General features: G+C 41.9%; 1 protein-coding gene across 1 annotated transcript; it reads left to right on the top strand.

The window, feature by feature from the left end:
• Positions 1-1,004: 1,004 nt before the first annotated feature.
• Positions 1,005-14,304, top strand: zgc:66447 (SLAIN motif-containing protein-like). Its single transcript, XM_038700390.1, is given in 10 exon segments — positions 1,005-1,296; positions 1,816-2,480; positions 6,028-6,164; positions 7,642-7,764; positions 9,783-9,923; positions 10,213-10,292; positions 10,294-10,543; positions 10,679-10,822; positions 12,841-13,136; positions 13,277-14,304. Coding segments are annotated over 9 exon segments (1,884 nt in total). The 5' UTR covers positions 1,005-1,296; positions 1,816-1,824; the 3' UTR covers positions 13,334-14,304.
• The last annotated feature ends 360 nt before the right edge of the window (positions 14,305-14,664 follow it).

Here is a 14,664-nt window from a genome sequence, read left to right as displayed (position 1 = left end):
AAAACCAAAGCCTCTACATGTGATTTGTGTTGTAGCATTGCATTGTCATAGAGATACTGGTTATTAACGGCCCCACCTGTATTTTTATGGCCTACTGTGTTCAGTTCATGTGTTTTCCCTGCATCAATATTTTGACATGCGCACAGGTACTTTTAATAGCATCACTACTTCCTTAAATTCACCTCGTCCAACAATAAAGAGCAGAGGGTTACCTCTACTTTGTATATTTTGCCAATCTCTGACCACCTATTGTGCAGTATAAAGACAATGGAGACACATTTGAGTAAACAAACATTACAACCACCACTACATAAACTACAGTGTGCAGTACTTTTTTGCAGTAAATTTCATTTAACATCATTAACAGTTTCATTAATGCCACAAGGTTCCTTTCTTTTCTTTAGCAGTCTCAATTTCCTGCATTTTTGCATACACAGACATGCATATATGTAAGTAAGCCTACATGAATGGCTTGTATTTAACACATGAGTTAGGATTTCCTGTCCAGCAGTGAACTCCTGGAATCAACATCGCTCTTTAGTAGCTGATAAGACCTTTGAATATAAATGTCCAGAAACACAGTGAGGATCATCTTTCTTCTGATATAACACATTTGTTATTTTCTTTCAGCTTCCTTTTCTTTGTAGGGTTCACTTAAACATAAAAATATTTTCTCAATTAACTCAAGTAGTATCTAGGATCTGTTTGCCAAGATTTTGAAAAAAAGATGCTACTTTTTTTTCTATCTTTCTATTGAAGAATGGCCATTCTTCATTGTCCCTAATCATTGCAGATACAATATGTATTGGATTTTTTACTTTTAATCTTTATAGTCTGTGCTTCTAGTGCAGTGGTATGTTGCTATGTAAACAGCGACACCCAGTGGCAACAATATAGATTACAAATAAATGTTATTGCAGTACCACATCTCTCCCATAAGCGGGGCCAAATAACAAGGAAACCCCGTAGGAGGAGGGGCGAGCGCTGGCTACTGCTGCAGCTCTCTCTGCTCACTGGGCTAACTAAAGCCCATCAACAAGCTAGTTAGCAGTAAGCTGAGATGATGAACGAAATCGGCGATGCTCTCGCAACAAGAGAATATGCATTAGTATAGCTAACTGAGAGCTTCCCCGGTGCACTGACAATCACTATCAAGCTCAGGACCGTTTCAGGTGGTTGTAATTAGCTGCTTCATTCATGCAGTCGCCGGTGCGCTGGGGGGTTTGAGCTCCGAGTGGCGGGGAAGCTCAGTCATCAGCTCGCTGGGACAACTGGGACAACACGGCTCACTCACCGGTACGATTGTTTTGCTGATAGCATGCTAGCCGAGCTAACATTAACTAGAGTGCTCAAATGGGCACGTAATGACTAGATATACGACAGTAGAGCTGCTGCATGCTCACAGTTTACATGTAGATTTGATGGTGTAACGTTAATCATCTTGCAGCTATTTTTTTTTAACAATTGCAGTTGTAGAGTTAGCAACGTTACGAACGGGGGGGAAAGTGAAGCGACATGTAAATACTAGTGAGTGTTACCTGGAAGCGGCTAGTTAATGCACCAGGTACATCATGTGACCACGACCTAAAGCTTTGCATGTGTTTGAAGTAGCTAGAGAGTATTATTAATGCTAACATATATGTTTTGCTGTAGTTCGCATGTGTTGGGGTTTTGTTGTATTGCTAGCAGCACTTTTCCCCACTCACTAGTGTTCGGCAGCGTGTAGTCATATCAACCTTGTGCTCGTGCGTTCATATATTGACTTCCTGTGTAGTGCCATCACGTAAGTGTTGATGTTACTCTCCCTCCAAACAGAGTAGGAGCATGGTGGTCCCGGACAGTGCCAGCGTGGCCCCCCAGCCTGACAATGGCTGCCCCACTGGCCTAATGGAGAGCTCCAAGCCCGGGTGTGAAGAGGAGGTGGAGGGGGGTCAAGACCTGGCTGGGGTGGAGCTGGAGGAGGTCCGAAAGCTGCAGGAGCTAGTTCGTAGGTTGGAGGTCCAGAATGAGACCCTGCGCAACAGGGGCAGCAAGACGAACATCCACAGGGGGGGCAACAGCAACCTCACAGGCGCTGTCAATATCAATGAGAGGCTGACTTGTGAAGGGGTGACCAACTCCCATCTCAGGTTGGAGTGCAGTGGTGAGATGGGCAGCACAAACTTTGAGCTGTCACCCCCTCAGGACAGCAGCAGCGGCGAAGAGATGTCCCCTCTGCCTGTGGCCAACGTTCTGGAGGAAGAGAATGAGGTGGAAGAGGAGGAACAGGGTCCGTGTGGGGGCTTTCTCACCTTGACTTGCAGCAACGGAGCGGGACAGTCCCAGGGGCAAAGCCTGACGCCAGAGAGCCCCTCTCAGGAAAGTTATGAGTCAGAGACACTTGCAGAGGGTGATTCAGGGGTGGACCAAACTGCACTGGATGAAGTGGATGTCCTAGATTTGGAGGATGAGTGTGCGGAAGTAGAGGACGAGGACAGTTGGTATGTTTTATTGTTTGCACTGCTTGTTTCTGGTCTCTAGTTATGTCTCCCATTATCCAACTTGTTTGGGTTATCTGACATGTATTCCTGTCATGACTGGACAGACCAGTGGGCTGCATCTACAGCACAGTATTTGCAGATTACAAGTAATATCCATAATACGTAGGATACAGGGATGCCACATTTAAAGCTTATATGTTCTGAGCACCCGTGTGCAGGTAGAGGAACCCCCAGTCAGATGTCAGTAGTGTTTTTTATTTTAACCTCTGATTTTAAAGTGTGTTAGTCCCACATAGGGCAGTGACTATGTACTGTACTTTAGCATTAGGTTATTTTGATCTAAAATTAGACTCTGGCCAAGAATCTGCATCACATCCACTGAAAGAGAGCAGAGCTGCAACACTAAATCGATTAGTTGTCAACTATTAAATTAATCGCCAACTATTTTTATAATTGATTCATTGTTTTGAGTCATTTTTTAAGAAAAAAATATGAATATTTTGTCAGTAAACTGAATATATTTGGGTTGTGGACAAAACGGGGCATTTGACTGACGTCATCTTGGGCTTTGGGAAACACTGATCGATATTGTTCACCATTTTCTGACAGTTTATGGACCACACCACTAACAATCGGTTAGTGAAAATGATTGACAGATTAATGGAAAATTCATTTAATTGTTAGTTGCGGCCCTAAAGGAGAGGAGAGTTTTTTTCTTGTACTTTCAAACTTGCTTTCAAAGCTCAAATGTGGTTAAAAAAAAATTAATCACCAACTGAATGTTTTCTGTTATAAGGAAGAAATGCTGATTTGTTTAGTGATGGAGGAAAGAGAGCGAAGGAAGACATCGGAGTGACGAGGAGCCAGAAACAGAAAGGGCAGCCAGCCAGAGAAAATCATTTCAGAAGCCGTTTACATGTGAATACAAAAGTGAGAGGCTGTTGGTTGGCTTTTAAACTTGCCTCTGAGCTCTCTGGCCCAGATAAACAATATGCGTGACCTGTCTGCTACATGCTTGGCAGGTTATGATGAACACTAAGGTTATGTTTTTTGTTTTATGTTTTTTTTTTTTTTAAATGCTTATCTGCACCTGTCTAAACCAAGCATGAATGAAAACACGACAGGCAACAGACATGTTCTTATCAAACTGTTTCAAGAGAGGAGAAAAGAAAATATAAATATAATAATTATCATTATGGTTGACTTGACCCTTATAGATCTGCATTCCTTAAGCCTTGTTACATAATGTACTGAAGGTCAACAACGCTATATTTGCATTAGTTCATTCCTGAATGCAGGTCAGGTTAAAGCTAAAAGTAAACACGACCATTGCTCATTTCCTCCAGAATATAATTACCCCAAATGAACAGTAATGGAAGATTAATTACCAAATGGCCTAATCCATGTAAATTTTATGCCAGAGCTCAGTCTGGATGTATTTGTTTATGCTGTGGACGTCGGTCACACTGCCTACAACAGGTACCATATTGTGTTCCTGATGGCTACTTTAGCAGCTTAACAGCCAGACCGTTCATGACTTATTTTCAGTTTCACATGATTAGCCATACCATATGTGCTTTGTGAGGTTAACATAGCCTAAACATCCAGTAATCCTAACAGCGACATAATCTGATCTGCTCTTGGCTGGATGCTACCACATGGCTAAACTGCTTTGGGTGGGATTGTGCAACATGTGATCTGAGGGCCCCCCCTGCTTGACCAGACTGCAACAAGGACAGAAACACCAGACCTGAGAGGAACTGCAGTATCTCTGACTGGGGGGGTTGATTCAAATAATAAAGTCTGGCAAATTAGATTGTCTAATTGTGGCACTATAGTTCCCAGACTATTAGATTAGACAGGCAATGTTTCTAGGTCAAGTTTTTGCCCAGGATTCATCCAGGATGTTTGTTTCCTAATGAAAGATTACTTCACGAACACTTGCGCTTGGTGTCTCTACACACAATCTAATAATAAACTTCATACCATATAAGTTAAGCTCCGCACACTGAAAAAACAGAAAAAACCTGAATTTGCAGTTGATTAAGTTGCATCGCTGAAAGTGATCTAACCTGCCTCCTCGAGGCTTCTCCTGGGTGTGGTTAAACAAAGATATGACACTACTCTGTTTTATACTGAAAGGAAGAACATCTGTTTTTGCTATAGGGTTCGTTTAAAATAATTAGAAATAATACATTTATTGGAGATATACTGATGTTGACTTCTCATCCTGTCATCCATAACCACTGCCCTCTGTATCTCAGATATACTTGAATGTTATTATAGAGGGTAGGTTGCACCAATTTTCACCAATCTTCTTTGTGAACACTGTAGAGACTCAGCAACCCCTTATGTCACAGATGTATACACTGGTCTGGTATATACTACAGTTGCAGACCTGCCTCTTGCATGAATGGCAACAACCAGGTGGTAACCTGTAAAAAAAAAAAATGTCTCAAACTCAAGAAGGCTTGTCATTATTCCACATCAAACACGGGCTTCGTGCAAGAAAGGAGTAGCTCCCACTCCCCTACGCTCAGAGAAGCTGTGCTGTATGTCAGAATGTATGACCGGAGTATTGCTCTCTGCGTCATTGCTCATTCCAGTGAGGAATGGGCCCTTTTGTGTTTGCCCAATGGGAAGATGATTTGCACTTGATTGGGTCCAGAACCAGTCAGTCCGGGCCTTTTGTGTATCCAACTCAAAAGGCTCAGCTCATGTGACCGCCGGTTCAAAGCCTGTGGCGAACTAATGGCTGTTTGCTCTCACTGGGGCAACACTTGACACATCTCAGTGGAGGCATTCGAAAAACACCACCAAGTCAAGTGGTGATTTCAGATGGCGACATTGTGTGGCTGCAGGTTTTCTGGCAGTGGACGTGAATATGCAGCTGTTTCTAAAATTCTCTCTTCATACTCAGACAGAAGACGTTTTCACCTGCAAAATATGTTTTCGGATTTGTTCATGTAGTCAGAATGTGTCTTAGACTAGGATGAGCCTGATGTGTTTGGCAGATGTGTAGCAGGACCAGGTTGACCCCGTGATAATGCTGTTCAAAGACTCATTACTTAAAGTGTTTGCTTGCCCACTGTTTGGTCTGATTAAATCATTCCTTTTAAACAAACCAGCTTGATTGTTTGTTTGATGTGAGCTCTTTGCTGCTTCAGTGTCCTTTTGCCAGAAAACCATTCAGTGGTTGAGCGTTAATTCTCACTCAGTCATGCCTGTGTTGTACATTGTGAAAAACATTCTTACTGTGCATGGCATGCTCAATACTATTAGTGCACACCTTACAGGCCAGTAGCTCGCACTAATCTCTAGCTTGTTTTTTTCCATTTAAATGTTCTGCTCTGCAGTTACAAGCCCCTTTTGACAGGCATGTTTAATAAAAAGTAGAGTAGGCTTACTTTTTCAGCCATTAACTGCATTTTCCCTACCTCAGTTTTCCTACATCTTTATTACTCTCCCAATCCCTTTTACTCCTTGTCATTGCTTTCATTTCTCTTGGAACTAACTAGTGTTCTTCTCTTCTGCCTCTTCTCTTCAGGTTGTATGTGTCTCCGAAAAAGCAAGTAGCAGATCCAGGCCCAGAGTCTCCTTTGAAATGGTGTCGGCAGGCTCTTGACCACCGCAGCCCAGAGACAGAACTAGCTTGTCGGACCCTGATCAGCCGCCTGGACCAGAGTATGCATTTGTTTATTCATATATATATATATATATATATATATTTTTTTTTTTTTTTGCCTTCAGCTCTTTTTTCCAAACCAACATCTTTATTGATCTGCATTTTTACTAATTCCCTCTGTACTCCCAAGATTCAAGATTAACTTAAGCTTTCATAATAACAGAGAAAAAGGTTTTGTATCAGAATGAGTCACATGTTGCTGCTTTAGAGATGGTCAGCCTAAATCAAGATTACTGCGCCTAAGTCAGCACCAAGGAGACAGTCTTGCCTCCTGTGAATATGCTTAGCTCTTATTTACTGCTCACCTCCGCAGTATTGTGTACATAATGCGTACGTCTCTACGCGTGGACAGAAGTTTGTGTCTGATCCAATACACCCCATATATTATTTATCCTGCTCGCTGATCCTACTTCCTACACACTGCAGGAACTGAACAACAACACTATTCACACCGGGGCTGAATGGCTACATGAACTCATGGGCTGGGTGTGGATTACCTTCCTCCCTGGGTCAGCTCACTATTTTGTTTAAACGGCAGCACTAAACCTTGAAACCGCCTGCTGGCATAGAGCATGTTTTAGCCGAACTGTAGGAACGATAAAGAGGAAAGGTGTAACCAAGGTGAAAAAAAACCCATAAAACTAACTAAATGAACCCTATTCTTTGTTAACTGTAGTATGAATGCAAATATTGCAGCAGTATTTTCTCAAAGCTCTTTTTTTTTTTTTTTTTTCTTTTAACACCTGCACCTGCTATTACTGAACTTCAAACTGTCTAAATATAGTATACAGCTATACTGTCAAACTGCTGTATTCATATCTAGGGCTCTGTTTTCTAGGTGGCGCAGCAACAAGGGCAAGCAGCACTCTGACAGTTTGGTGTTTTCCTGACCTTGAAATGACATTTTATTCCTGAAATGCACTACAAAGCAAATGCTGCTGTCACATTTTAAGATGTGATGTAATCACTTGCAATGTGAAATAAAGCACAATTGTGACTTAAGAAGCGTAGGATTGATGCGATCGTATAAACAGCTTCACCAAACAGTTTATTATTATCATCTGCGGATTTGTGGTGCTGTGTGTTCACATCGTGCTGCTCTGCACCATCCAGAAGACAACAATGTGATTTCCTGGAGATGCAGATTCTTCATCTGTTCAGCCGTTGTTGCCATGTGTCACTGTGATGGTTTCAGTTGTTTTAGCGATGATCAGTTATTTATTAATAACCACACCCTCCAATCTATATTCAGCTTCACCCAACCCTTTTGTACTGTGTACTGCTGTACCATGCTGTCTGGAGACGCCTATAAAGTCCATGTGCCTGAGACCTACCTTTTTGCACTTTCAAATAAAATGGGGCCCTTTATTATAAATTGATCCCCAACAGACTTAGCTATTCTTCATGGCACTCCCTTTAAAAGTCTGTATATTCTTCTTGGAGAATATCTAACCTCTCCTCTCCTGTTCCTTGCAGCGTCTCGATGGAGGAACATGTACAGTAGCCCGTCAGCAGAGGCAGGCTCGGCAGGCTCAGGCCTGATCTCTCCTGGGTACCACAAATCAACTAACAAATCCCTACTAACCTGTGGCAGCTCAGGTATGGCATGACATTAACGCACTGTGCTCTTCATTTTCTGCTCAACACAACAGTGGGATTCACGTCACTTATTGTAAGGATGTAGGTCAGTTGATATGTGTGTGCACTAATGCATCAACAGTGTGTCCCCTCAGGGATCTGAATGGTAATTTTTAAACACTATTCTGGCATTTTGCATGTTTTACCCAATTTACTGTGTGATGCAAATACGGTACATGACTGTTAACCATTTTTCAAAACATATGTTTTCTAGATTGATTTTCTTCCTGTGCCCGGCAGCCATTGTTTATAATTAATTTCATTGTTGTATTAAAATCAACAACGAACTGATACTTGCTTGAGAAAGACAGCCCCTCACAGCAAAGTTATGTAAGGTTTCATTTCAGACCTTGTGAAAAGGGTAAATGTGTATTGGGTAGCTTCTTTCATAACAAAGGTTGCTATTTTTCAGCCAGCACTTGCATGGCAGATGTTGAAATTTCAGCCCAACACATGAACACATCACACACACAGATCTTTCCCATCCCTCCAAGCTTTCAGCTACATCAATGCACAACAATCGCATAGATTAATCTAAAATAAAAACTATTTTAAGCATATTTGCTTCTCTTGTTGATTTGTATTGAAATGAGTGGGAAACAGTGTGTGCCTGGCCTATAGAAAAACACATAATTTTGGAAGATGGTCAGCAATTATGTTTAAGTATATGTGGTTTATACTTCAGGGCATAGAAACAAGGCATATTGATGATGTTTGGCAATGCTAACCTGCGTGAAATGTATATTGCTGGCGATGTTGGCTCTGTGGTGACTGAGACCGTTAGTTTGCACTCATGTTATACCTCCTCCAGCCCTTGACTGTGCAGAAACCAACAATGTTGATGTTGCTTATGAAAACCCTGTAAATAACAAATCTTTGCATGAACTTGAAAATGCTTGGCTTGTGGGTGGGCGACCCTATCTAATCCCAGACTTTTTACATAACCAAATGCCCCTGGATGATATTGTCATTTCCCATTTGTCTAAATCTGAGAGTCAGGCCAGTGTCAGACAGACATGCTTGACAAGGGAACTTTGTGTACAGCCTTCCTGGGCATCATCAGCAGACAGTGCTTTCTGGACCAACGCTGCTGGGCAAGACTGTAGTGAAGTTGGGGTGGAGAGACATGTTAATTAAAATTTTGATTTGTCTATATTCACACTTAAATTCTCAAATATCAGCTCTGTTTGATAGGTAAAATGCAAATCCACCTGGTGAATATTAAACTTAGATCTAAATTTGTCCAGGTACAGGCAGCACTGCGTGTTAGCTGAGGTGAGGTTATAATTCACACACCTTCACCAGCTGATAATAATGGTGCTACTTTTCTCCAGTATTTCCCAAATTAAAAAAAACTTTTTTCATTGACATTATGATGTGCTACTCTGCTTCATTACCTTGAAGCGATAATGCAGTTGTATAAACCTGATGATCAGTCCCCGTCCTCTACTGAGCAGAGTCTGACAGATCCCGTTGGCATCTAATCTTTTGTGATCAATTCAGCTGTCACATAGGTGATGGTGCAACATTTGTCATACTCATTTTATGGCGTGAAAGGGGCCCATTAATCAAAACAGTGCATTACTTTGACCTCACACCAAATTTCAAATGTCTCTTTTTTTGGGGGGCTGACGACAATCTTAGTTTGAAAGCTAGTTAGTTTATTCATAGTGGATAACCAGGCAAAAGGTTTATTTTTGAAACATGTACTATAGTCTGATAAGTGTTATGAGTGATTATGAGGGTGCAGCACCATTGCTCCCTCTTCTCAGAAGAGCCCTGTAGGCATTATGATACAGGCCCTGGTCTTTTTTTTTTTCCCTCCCTGGTCTTTATATGTGTAAAAAAAACCACATGACCGTTATTTCAGTACCAGCTTTTATTTGAGAGTTTAAGGTAATTCTCCCAAAAAGAAGTGGAAGTAACTTGCAGAAACTGTTTTTGCGTTTGTTGTAACGGGTATCCCACTGTGTTTACAGGTGTCCCAAGCATGCAGTCAGCCCTGAGTTCGCAGTCCTCCATAGACAGCGAGCTCAGCACATCAGATGACTCCATCTCGATGGGCTATAAGCTGCAGGATCTCACAGATGTCCAGATCATGGCTCGCCTACAGGAAGAGAGTGAGTAGAGGTGGTGTGCACGTGGTGTGCTGGACATCACCGTAATTGTGTTTCCAAATTCTAAAAGGTAGACTACTGTTTATGACAACTGATGACTGGACTAGCACAGTTGGCCTTAGTGCAAACATTGTCTTACACCTCAGTAGATCAGATGGGTATATTCTCTTTTACAGCTATGAAGAGTTTCCCGCGATTTTATATGTGCATGAATCTTTGTGTGTATGTGGGGCATTTGTATGTCTCCCTGTATGCAGTTTCCTTTTTCTTAACTTTATATTGTTGGTGTCAGGTCTGAGGCAGGATTTTGCTTCCAGCTCAGCGTCTGCATCACGCCGCAGCTCCACAGCCTCTCTGCAGTCCTTGCGCCGGGGGGGGCACCTACAGCGATCAGGAATTTGACAGTTACAGCCTGGAGGACGAAGAGGATGACTTCTGTTCTGTGCCCCAGCGACGACATCGCTTCACCCCCTCGCCCTTAGGCTCACCACGTTGCCTGTCTCCCTCCACCTCCAACCACGGTCAGGAATACAGCATCCGACTCGGGGCCCCACGCACAAGAACACCCAGACGATCTCTCCAGGGCCCCAGTGCGGAGCTGCTTAAATTTGCCAGGAGTGAAGGTAGGCTATAACCAGTAATAATTAAGCTTTTATACCCTAGGTCGAGAAGAGTGACCATCACAGAAATTCTCGGGCTAAAGCTGTGATGATACACATTTTGTTGTTGCTAAATGTGTTTTGTATGTGTGGTTCCAGAGGAGTTGAGGCACAGCATGCCTAATCTGGCCCCCCGCACCAGCCTACGTTCCCTGGAGGCAGTCAGAAACAGCCGCAGCATGGAGGCTAACCTCCAGAGCTCTGGCAACCGCATGTCCCAACTGACTCACTCCCCCTCCACAGGTAACCCTACCCTCTTCACCCGGTCCGCACCACTCCCCCATGTAGAAAGGCATATAGCCCTTTCTAGTATCATTTCTATCCTACCACCTTACCTCGTCTTAACCTCTGCATGACCACAGATACGGAAGGTTCTTCTTAAAAGTACCCTGTGGAATATTTGACCACTACTAGTGCTATGGAATAGGCCCCAGTTTTGCTTATATCTTGCATGAGGACGCACATGCATGTGGGTGACAAGGTACTAGGGATGGGGATCGTTAATTTTTATTGATATTGATACCATTATTGAGACTGCTTAACGACTATTATTTGGTGATGGTTGTTTGGTAAGACGAGACCCAGCTGGCATGAGATGACATATCACTTGGGATAAGTAAACAAATATTGAAGTGTGCATATTAGCTGCCTGGTTATTTTTAAATTAATTATAGGATTAGAATTGAATATTTTAAATGCAACTAAATGTTGTTTCTTAAACAGCAACATTTATGTTTATGGTAACAGTAACGTCACTATATAAACTCAATATGTAATATCTCAATACTGAGTGACGTTTAGAAAGAGTGAAGAACTCAGACATCAGTCAGTATCTTATCACTGCTGGCCAGTAACGTTACCTGGTAGGAGGAGCAGCTGGTTTGTCTCAGCCAGCAGCTGAGTTTACAACAATGTGCCAAATTTTAAGACTACAGACCAGTCTATGCTCTAGACAGATAGCTTTCAATTTGGCTTGTTTGTAACATTTGGCTAATACCAAGCTAATGTTTCTGTGCTTGCATAAAACATACAGGATGAGAGACTGAGGACAGAGCAGTTTAAATGAACCTTTACTACATGTTTACCCTACACACAGGTGTATGGCTAAAGAATGTCTTTTTACTCACGAAGGTTTTATTGCACATACTTACAGAAACAAGTGTAGCTGTCAGCAAGTCGCATAGTTGGGGGGGTTCTTATTCATCGCATTTACATTATAGGACCCTCTAGTCTTGATAGCAGTATCGATAAACTTTAACCTTATTGATTTTCAGGTTTTGATAAAGTTTAGAACCGGGTTTCGAAACCCATCCCTACACAGTACGCATTCTTGGCAATGGTTTCACATTATTCCACTGATCTACAGATGGCAGTACTGTACCAAGAAACGCACCAATGTACCAACAAAGGCAGTGAATATTATTAGCAAACCAAACATGGGCTGTGTTTGTAATCGCATACTAACTAATTCATAATAAGTACAATGTCAAAAGCAGTCTGTAGTGTGTTTCAGTTGTATACTATGTGGATTTTGTGTATGTGAAAATACCCGCATGTATACTTGATTAGCAAGAATTTATGAGTGTGCGGCGTGAGCTTACTGGACATACTCAACCATCCCAAAATGCATTGTGTCTCTTTAGACTATGCAATGACAATCATGTGATGCAATCACATGATTGTCTTGCTTGAATATGCTTCCAACAGTCTGCTGGTAATGGCATACTTAATTGTTCCTTTAGTAGGCAGTTCATACTGATTGAGTATGTAGAAGGTAGGACGCGCACACAACCATGAGTGCAATGCAGGTTTTAAAAGTTTTTGAAAATTGGTTTTGCGATTGTTTTGGGGAAGGAAATGTATTCAACTACTCTGTTGGTTAGACCTTAACTCTAAATGTAAAGAGGGCTCCTTTTTTTTCCAGTTCATTAACTGAAGTTTACAATAGGCACTATTTTGCAGATGTTTGGATTGACATTGAATAAAATTACATTAAAAAAATAATTTGTTTAAAAAATAATATTTTTTGAATAAATAAATTGAATATTGTTGGAATAAATGTAAAGGGATACCTCTTTACCCTAAACTTAACAGCTACATGCCTAACCTTGACCGTGATGTAATTCTAAGCTGAACCCTAAAACCAATTCTTAACCCTCATAAAGCCCTTAAAACTTGTGGGTATCCCAGTTTGATTTCCCAACTTGTCTGAAAGAAGCAGCTGCTTGAGATTCTACCACTGTGCCTGTCTTCCATTCAAGGTATGGCTTGTAGTCGGCTGCGTAGCAATGGCCAGTCCCCTCTCTCCCTGCGGACTCCAGTTAAAGCTGTCACTCCTGTGGGCTCCATGGCAGCTGGTCGTCAGCCTTCCAGAGGTCTGCCTGTTGTCCAAGCACCCTCTGCAGGAGGGGGCCGCAGGGTCCAGTCCCCGGGCTCTGCCAATGGCGGAGGCTACATACCCGGGAGAGCCTCCACTGGAGTGGGGAGGTCTGCTGTGGGCCGAGGACAGGCTGTGCCATCAGCATCCACCAGGAGTAAACTTTCACAGCCCCCCCAGGAGGTGAGTGCTTAAATGAAAAGCTATTAAGCAATGTTGAGATATAGAAGAATATGTCCTTTTTAATAATCGCAATTTTTTTTTTTATGCCATTCATGATTACAATTTGATTCTGAATGAAAACTTCCTGTTTTATTGACAGGTCTTTGGGCATGACTAAAATGTCAGATGAATCCTGGAAAGATGGCTGTTACTGAGTCTAGTCCGTGATGAAGGATCTTCACTGCTGCAACCCTCACCTGACCTCTACCCATTACCTTTCATAGTACAAAGAAAACAGCCACTGTGTCCACAAATGTGTCATACAACCTTTTGGTCCCCCATTTCAGACTGGAGCGCTGGGCTGCACTGGATTTGTAGTTAACTCATCTCTTTCCCTCGCATGAAACATTGTCAACCCACACACAGAGAATGTGTAGGCAGACATGAAGGCACACATGCACACTCTACTTGTGATATGGACCAATTCAGAGCTTCCAGAAGATGCGTTTGTGTCAATTTTACTTATTTTTCTAAGGTAATTGTGAGAAACTGCTGGAATATTAAAGGTTGTATTACTGTTCTGGTGATGTAATTGCTATGAAGACAATTTAAATGAAGATATTGGTGGTTTGTTAATTTTCTGTGTGAATTCCTACTAGATGAAGGTGCTGAGTGTTGCATGCTTGGTTTTGTTTGTTCTCACCCCTACAGCCTTTTCATCATTGTATAGCTGCAATATGACAAATCTTTGATGTGTCCTACAACGATCAGTGTGAATTAATGAATTTTTGGTTCATTGTGAAACTATCAAATAGATTTGTTCTTTAATTACACAACAATGCAACTCCTGTAAACCACACTGCCCTTAGAAATGATATAAAAAAGGAAAAATATTGTTTGTGCCAAGATGCATTTCGGCTGCAGCACTCTTTCTTATTCGTTTTTAAGTAACCTTGATTCATTAAAGGTGCTGTTACGGTACTGCGTTTTCCAGGCATTTTTACTGCATATCTGGAGGTGGTTTTGAGTGTTTGGTTTGGATACCACTGTAAGAAAAGAAGAAAACTACAAGAAAATGTTTATGCACGAAGGCCATGTGCCTTAGACAGCTATGCACCCTCATACAGAGTGCCTCCGAAAATTAGCTGTAATAAAAATGAATAATAAAGTCTACCCTGAAACTATATCTGCAGCATTTCTGACTATTTTTAACCATGCATGCCAAATCGAGGTCTGTTTGTAATGCATCACAGGCTAATTAGTCACACAAATGCAGTCTGCAGCAGAAGCAGTGGCAGTGCCTTCATTATGTCCCGGATATTTCCTAGGTGCGTGATCAAACGCTTCACAAATGAGTGCTCGACGATACCCACCCCTTGTGACAAAATGGCCTACAGGCCTCATCTGCGCATACAAAGTCGGAGAAGCACAGTACGCAACCACATTAAAAATTTTATTTCTTAGTGTAATAACGTTTGAATTTTGTGTCTCGGATCCGGTCCTAAATGTGTTCCCACTAAGAGAATGTCTGTGTTAATGTAACTCT

The sequence above is a fragment of the Micropterus salmoides genome, unplaced genomic scaffold (assembly GCF_014851395.1).
Source record: "Micropterus salmoides isolate LMB-PRFRI ecotype aquatic unplaced genomic scaffold, ASM1485139v1 Ms_hic_scaffold_5, whole genome shotgun sequence".
In the NCBI taxonomy this organism is placed as follows: domain Eukaryota; kingdom Metazoa; phylum Chordata; class Actinopteri; order Centrarchiformes; family Centrarchidae; genus Micropterus; species Micropterus salmoides.
This window is presented reverse-complemented; position numbering and strand designations above follow the sequence as displayed.